Source organism: Cavia porcellus, unplaced genomic scaffold (genome assembly GCF_034190915.1).
Source record: "Cavia porcellus strain 051 isolate PalLab524CR breed Dunkin Hartley unplaced genomic scaffold, mCavPor4.1 scaffold_18, whole genome shotgun sequence".
In the NCBI taxonomy this organism is placed as follows: domain Eukaryota; kingdom Metazoa; phylum Chordata; class Mammalia; order Rodentia; family Caviidae; genus Cavia; species Cavia porcellus.
The window spans coordinates 29,903,060-29,910,999 of NW_026947501.1; the positions used below are offsets into that span (position 1 = coordinate 29,903,060).

Here is a 7,940-nt window from a genome sequence, read left to right on the forward strand (position 1 = left end):
ACTGGAATACAGTCAAGCCCATTTGTTTATATACTATCTGAGCACTTTTGTATTATAATGATGGAGTTGAGTAGTCTTAATAGGGAAAATAGAACAAGAAGGACCAATATATTGTCTGATTCTTAAAGGAAAAGCTTGTCAACAGCTGAATTATTTACATAAATTATGATTCATACCCAAATAAAAATAATATAATAGTATCAAAAAATTAAAAAAAAAAAACCAAAAAGATATTCCTATACATGAGTGTATGAGTCTCCTTTTGCTTCTGGGAAAAAAAAATACAAAAAAAAAGGTTGTTTAAAGAAACACAAGTTTATCTTATAGTTGTGGATATCATATGTCCAATAAAAGTCTCATTGGGTTAAAATCAGCAGGGAAATAGTCCTTTTGGAAGTTCTAGGGCAGAATCTGTGTCGTTGACCACTCTACCACTAGAGATGACCTGCATTTCTTGGTATGTGGCTCTTGACCTCCATCTTTAAAGCTAGTGACCTCCAGTTTAGTCTTTCTCTACTGTTTCTCTCTGCTTTTCTCTCATCTGCTTTGTTCGTCTTGCAAGGACACTTGTGATTACCCCGCGCCCATCTGGATAATGTGGCCTAATATTTTCACTTACGGATCAAATGGTTAGCAACTTTAACTTCATTTGCAACCTTAATTCCTGTTTGCCATGTGCCTTACAACTTTTATGTGTTTTAAAAATTAAAATGGCAACATTTGGGGGAGGAGTGTTATTCTGCTACTCCCATGGGTGTTTAAAGGTATCCGTGATAGTACATGATTTTGGAAAATATAAAAGAATAAAGAATCACATGCAATACAGTTCAGTTTAAATTTTCATATTTGTACTGTTGAAAATTCACTGAGGATTTATGAAAAAAAAATTTCAATTGTGCACAAAATCGGAAGGCAGACCATCACACAGCAAGTTACCTCAATGGCTAATTGAAGCTTGGATGAATTTAGAAAGACATGAAACATCACAAGAAATAATTACGTTTCTTTGTATTTAAGCAGCATTATCGATCCCAAAAGGGGTCTTGACTGTTCCAATATTACACTGACACCTGTTAATCCAACTGAAAGCTAAAAGCTAAAGTTAAAAGAGAGATGTAGAATTTATTGCATAAAATAGTTCTTAGGAAACAAATAACAACTCTTGTGTTTCCTCGAACCCAATAAAAATGAAGATATAACAAATGATAAAGTATTTTATTTCTAAATGAGAGTCCTACTTCTAAATGAGAGTCCTCTTCTTTCAGTCCTAGAGGAGTTTGAAATAAAAATATGAGAAATGAGGATATATAAGTAATGGCCTTGAGGACAATTTAAAGTTTTAGACATTTTGTATGTGATGTGTCCACCTTTATTCTCACTTGATAATCACCCACACCTAATAATAGCCAGGTATTAGTTAGTAAAGACCAGCCCTTGGAGGCCACCTTAAAGCCAAAGCACCTGGGCTATTTTCGTATTATATTTATTTTAACTATAGGTCAGAACTGCCACGTTAGTATCTGGCTAATGGAGAACAATAAACTTCCCTTAGTGATTAATAATTTTCTCATTAGTTTCTTCCAATGAGCCATAATGTGCTAGCTGTGGCCCGCACATGGACACAAGGGTCATCCACCCTGCAGTTAATCTTCCTAACACAATATGAAGGTGTCTTGGATCACCATCCACACCCAAGGCGATGTGCAGGAAACCAGTCTCAGAATCACAAAGGACATCTCTCTCTTCCGGTTCTTTTCTCTGTTAAACGGGTTTTTATTGTGAATCCTTGGATTATTCTATCAGTCTGTGTTCTGACACTTAAGAATTTATTGCTTTTATTTCAAACAGTACAATTGATCTAATTGATAATATTACCGCATTAATCATCAGTTGCAGAGGAAGGGAAAAGAACATCATGTCATTTTTAAACACAGACATTTCCTGCGTGACGACATTTCCTTGACATTGGTGAGGACTTGGTGTAATGTGGTAAGGGCGGCGACTGGGCAAGACTTTGACAGCCAAGAGGAAAACATTTGACATTTTGTTTTAAAAATGGAGTGCAGAGTAAAATAATCTGTAATTATTGCAAATGTTTTTATTTTAAAAAGGTGTATTCTTCGTTTATTTTTCCTTTCAATTTGGAAGAAGGTTGCAAGTGAGTAATATATAGTTAGATTGCATGATATGCCAAATAAGTACCAAGAAATAGCTACATTTATGGTGTTTATGTTAAGGCCTATTACTGGTATGCAAATTCCCAGCTGATAATTGTTTTCACAATCAGACCCAGAGGCATTACCATGGAGGAAGTAATTATAAAATGGTTAATTAAATGTAATTATAAAATGGTAAATTACTTTTTATATATCCTCATACATTGTTCAGTTATAACTTAATCTGTGAAGTACCGGAATAGTTGCCTCCCAAGTACACAGCACCCTTCAGGGAGACGTGGCTCAGCAGACAGCAGCCACTACATTGTTTTAAACTTTGCAAACTTAAGCTCACGGATGTTACAGTTCACCACCTGGTTCGTCTTCCAGCTCTGTGGTCAGTGTTTAAGGCTGTGGAGTGGACTTCTCAAAATCGTAGTCTAAACATCCCTGCTTGGTTCTCAGTGTGCTGCCCACAAGAATTGCGTCCAGATTCTCTGAGGAGTCAGCACAATGGCGTAGGCCCTGTGAGTGGAGCAGGTGGAGGACAGGAGGAGAGAATGTGTCTTCCCATGTGCTGGCAAAATGCTACCCTTTGAAATGGGATATCTGGGAAAGCCAACCAGATACTGAAAGGTAAAAAAATGTGAGAAAAATTTTTGGTCTTACTTTATTAAAAGATATATTCCACATCTGAGATGCAATTGTGCATAGTACAAAGCATGAAGACCATTGTAGAATGGTGGAGCTAGCGACTCACACTCTGACTTTTGAAATGACATCCTGTACTTCTGGTCTAAAATTTAGAATGCTAAGTAATATGCATATTTCAGATTTTAAAAATGGTTACTTTTGTTGTGTAAGTCCGAATAGGACATAAGCATTCTTAAACTAAACAAATTATTCACCATATATCTAAAATTCAAAACTAACTGGACATCCTAGTATTTAACTTGTTAAATATAGCAGCCTTATTCTGGTTGCTATAGTAAATGGTATCTTTCCATCATCACACTTCCAAAATGGTTATTGCTAGAAAAAGAAAACACAGATAGTTTTGTATTTATGAAGACCTTACTGAATTCTCTCATTAATTGTGTGGCGTTTTAAGGTACACAATCCTATCTTTGGCAAATAATATTTCAGCTTTCTGTCCTAATATTCTTAATGGTTCATTTCTTTTCCTTATTGATTTTCAGGGAATAAAAATATAGAAGCTGAGTTAAATAATACTGAGAATAGTAACTGTCTTTGTGAAATCTTGCATCTCCAATTAACCGTGCACTTCAAACTCCTATCTGTCACCTGTCTCAATTTCTAAACCAAACAGCTAGGACTCCCATCCCACATTCTGTGAAAGTTCCCTCCTATTGTGCTGCTCCTAAGGATTCCAGGGATTATATTTCCATGATGGTTTCATCTCATTTCTACATTTCTCAGTCTAAATACTTCATCATGGTTTTTCCTTTCACGCTTGTCCTCTTTCCTACATATTTTAAAGGAGTCATAATAGAATTTATCTTAAATACTAATAGCCACCGGAGGAAGTTTATAGTGAGTGAGTCTGAAAAAAATTAAAATTCACCAATAGGTGTCACTATCTGTAATGCTGCATATAGAATATCTCCTGAGTCATTTCTCTTTCATTATATAGACAAGTGTTATGGTTTGTGTCTAGATGCCCCCCCACCCTAGAGGTTAAAGATGGAATTTTTTCAGAAGTAGCTAGATCTAGAATGTGTAACTGTGGAATTGATTCATGGTATAATGCTAGGATTAAAGGCACTAAGATTAAGAGTGTGAGTACTATCTTCCCTGAGTAATCTGGATAAAATAAAATGGGCAGAAAAATGCTGGTAAAATCCCTTGCTAGCTTCGTTTGCTACCTTTTGGGTGCCATGAACCGTTTCTCCTCTGCGATGCCTGTCTGCCATCCACCCAGCCTTTTAGCCAGCTGATTATAGACTGAAACCTCTACAAATTGTGAGCTAAATAAACCTTTCTCCCTCAACTTTGGATGTTGGGCATTTTGTCTCAGCAGTGAGAAAAGTAACTAAGACAACAGTTATTCCCCAAACCATTTTACTTCTTGCTTGAGTATACCTAAAAAATCTTTCATATCTCACTACTTTCCTCAAGCATGGGAAGATCTCAAATACATGTGGCAATTTTTGTGTAAAACTTTAGTGTGTACAACAAACTTTGTGTATCCATTAAGAAGCTAGTTTTGCTCAAGGGCCATCTTCCAGTTTCTCTATTAGCAATGCAAAGTGCTGGCCAATTGTGAAATGACAGATTTTTGTTTAATTTGGGCAAGATCAGATTCTGAAGCAGTTTCTCTTCTGGGAATGGGATGGTAATTGGTAGATGGGTTCTCCTTCCATTTTAAAATTCTTTTGCTCCTGACTTTCATGCATCTTTGATTACTTTTTAGCATTTAATTATAAACTAGGCTGTTGGCTTATAACAAATAATTTTGTTATGTTAAGAGAGTTCTTGACAGACATGATGTTGAATTTTATCAAACTACTTTCTGATTCATAAGGACAACCAATTTTCACTTACTACCATCACTGATTAGTTTGTGTGTTAAATGATATCACTATATTACCTGATACTAAATCATTTTACTTTTCTAGAAAATATTGTGCTAACTCTATTCTTTTAATAAAACACCTAAACATTCTAACACACTACTAGGGCTCCTCTGATAAAGCCGTATTTGTCATACTATTCTAAATAATTCAACATCTTTAAATTAAAAGTCCTCCATCAAACAGCTAAGGAAGCCTTTTCTAGGAACGATACACAAAGCCTATTCCCGTACGAAAGTCTTGGAGAACTACAAGTTTTAAATATCCATTTTCATTTTTCAAATGATTAAAATTAACTGTAGAATTGAGGAGAACCATTATTTTTCTTTTTCATAAGTTTTGAATTTGTGTCAATAAAATTTATGATTTCATAAATATTTGGAAGAACTTTTCAGTTAAACTTTTTGTATACAGTGCGGGGGGGGGGGAGAGAGAGAGAGAAAGAGAAAGAAAAGAGAGCGGAAAGAGATTTATTCCTTGAAAATTTAAAAATATTCTCTGTTGCTTTTAGTAGCTTCTGGTTAAAATTCAGTTTCTAGTTTCTCTGGAGACAACTATGGGAAGTCTTATTTTCAGAGAACGCATCCATCTTAGTGTTTATAGGGATACATAGAATTATGTATACAATACAGAATTGTTTGTAGCTTTCAAGCATTTTATTTATGTGTCTATAGTTAATCCTCTATTATTTCCCCAAATGGCCATTTCCTTTAATTTTACCAATACCTCTAATCCTACCTCCTTTCAAAAACACTTTTAGCAAATGAATTACTCCCTGACACTTAAGGAAGATAGATGCTAATGAGAGACATATCTACTACATTAACTAGTAGTAATTAAATATTTTAATTGCTTTCATTATTGTCTACACATTATTGTCTCTATTCCTAATGTCTTTCTATAGTAAGTTATTTAAATATTTTTTAGACTCTTGCTTTCAGAGTGGGTCTAACGACTCCTTGGGAATGTGCTGAACTTTGTAAGTTGTTTCTAACAAATGGAACAGAGGAGAAGTGATGTTCCTTTCATGGTCAGCTAATGAAATGTATCTTCTGTCTTGAGAGAATATTCCTTTCCTCTGAGATCCTTTGCTTGGGAGTTGATCTGACATGAGAAGTTCCATAGAAATGTCCAAGTGGGAAGATCTAAAGCCTCCTGCCTAACATAAAAATTTAGATACTGAACCATCAGCCCCAAATAAGTCTTTCAAGGCTGAACTCCAGCAGGTAGCTTGACTAAAAACTCAGGAGGGTGAGGAAGAACCATCTAACTAACAGTTTGCAGTGTCTTAAGATGTGGAATCTGTGTACAGCAATTAAATCCCAGTTTTCAACTACTACTAAGAAGTTGGAAGAAATACATAATTTATGTAAGAACACTTATCACCTTACATAACAGACATTCTTCTAGGTTAACACAGAAGTACAGGTCCTGGTTGACTTGTTTGATTGTCAGGAAACTTCACAATTCCTTTTTGTTTTTTTCTTTCTCTCTTTTCTTTATGTCTCTGTATCCTTGGCATCCTAGTTCTTAGAAAGGCTCTCTTTAGGGTTGTGACATTATCGATGCAATTTTAGGTTTTAGCAGTAGCTAACCATCTCATAGGCAAAATGATCCTGCATCATTGCTCCTTTTAAAACAAGTACCCTCAGATTGCCTCTAACAGCTGGTTTAGCATCGCCTTGGTTTAGGTTTTATCAGGTACCTATGTGTTATTGATTAAATCTTAAAGTTTCCTAAATATTCCCTCAGTGAAGATTTGCTCCAGTCCCCAGCTGATGAATTATTAGAAGGTGGTGAACATGCCTTTGAAGGATATTTGTGAACACAGCACCTTCTCACTTTTGTTTCCATGAGATGAGGAGCTTTGCTTTCCCACATACTGCTGGCCGTGTTCTTTTGCCTTTCCATAGCCCCGAAGTAATGTGGCTAAATAACTATGGACTGAAACGTCTTGAACCATGAGCCAGAATAAATTTTTAAAAAATTCATTATCCTAGGTATTTTGCCATCACAATGAAAGGTTGGTCACTATTCTAGGCATAAAGCAATTCCTTGCTAAAAGGTAAGGGACTTACATGATCAGTTGAAAATAAACCTGCTCTGGCCCTGAATCAAGGCCGGCAGCTTTCTGATGCTGTTGGTTTCAAGCAGAAGCCTAAAGAGATGTCTTTTCTATGGTCTGTTGGCCATTTCAGACCTTGGGCAGTGAAATAGTCAATTCATTAGAAAGATCAGCGACACCCCACACCACCCCTTCTGTAAGTGGCTGTGAGCCGGTGTTTCCTGGGACCCGCGCCTTGCTGGGACCTGGAGCACTGGGAAACCAAGCACCACTCCTCCATGCGCCCCACCTGTTTTGTTTTGTTGAACTTCAGTATACATGAAAGTATGGACAACTATTTTGAAGAGAACTAGAGACTCTGCAACACCATTAGTGACTTCCCTATTGTCTGGTTTTGAAGTCCTAAAATGCCTTCCTCATTCTGTTCAGATCAGTTTTTTTTTTTTGACAGACTTTATTCATTTTTATTTCTCTTGTGTAAAAACCCTTATGTTGTAGCTACTGCTGGAGCTTGAGTTCTATGGACAGAGAGATTCTAGTGTGGGTTTTCACAAGATGGTCGGTGAACTCCTGATAGGGAGACTTTGTGAACACAGTCTCTTTCCAGAGGTCAGGGGTCAGGTAGCTGTAGGTCTTTGAGATGGCATCAAAGGTGGCCTTAGCGAAGTTGCCCAAAGTAGCAGTACAGCCTCTAGCAGAGGTGTAGCAGTCATCAATACCAGCCATCATCAGCAGCTTCTTGGGCACAGGGGCTGAGACAATGCCAGTGCCTCTGGGGGCAGGGATCAGATGCACTAACACAGAGCCCCAGCAGCCTGTCACCTTGCAAGGGACTGTGTAGGGCTTGCCAATCTTGTTCCCCCAGTAGCCTCTCCGCACAGGCACAATGGAGAGCTTGGCCAGGATGATGGCCCCAAGAATGGCAGTGGCTACTTCCTTAGAACACTTTACACCTAGACCAACGTGACCTTTGTAGTCCCCAATGGTGACAAATGCCTGTGAAGAGACTGTAAGGTAGCTGTGGTTCTCCATAGGATAGGTACCCATCAGTTTCATAGTATGCTGTTTTGTGTGAAATCTCTGTTTGCAAAGACATGGGCAACTATTTGGAAGAAAACAAGACAA

At 37.1% G+C, this 7,940-nt stretch overlaps 1 protein-coding gene and 1 non-coding gene across 2 annotated transcripts; one reads left to right on the top strand and one right to left on the bottom strand.

The window, feature by feature from the left end:
- The first annotated feature begins 6,853 nt into the window (after window positions 1-6,853).
- On the top strand, window positions 6,854-6,990 carry LOC111756587 (small nucleolar RNA SNORA2/SNORA34 family). Its single transcript, XR_002791014.1, has one exon. It is a non-coding gene; the product is annotated as a small nucleolar RNA SNORA2/SNORA34 family (small nucleolar RNA).
- Window positions 6,991-7,249: 259 nt separating this feature from the next.
- Window positions 7,250-7,736, bottom strand: LOC100734433 (small ribosomal subunit protein uS5-like). The gene has a single exon (XM_063230409.1). The coding sequence runs from the start codon at window positions 7,542-7,544 to the stop codon at window positions 7,314-7,316; it is 231 nt and encodes a 76-aa protein (XP_063086479.1). The 5' UTR covers window positions 7,545-7,736; the 3' UTR covers window positions 7,250-7,313.
- Between the last annotated feature and the right edge of the window lie 204 nt (window positions 7,737-7,940).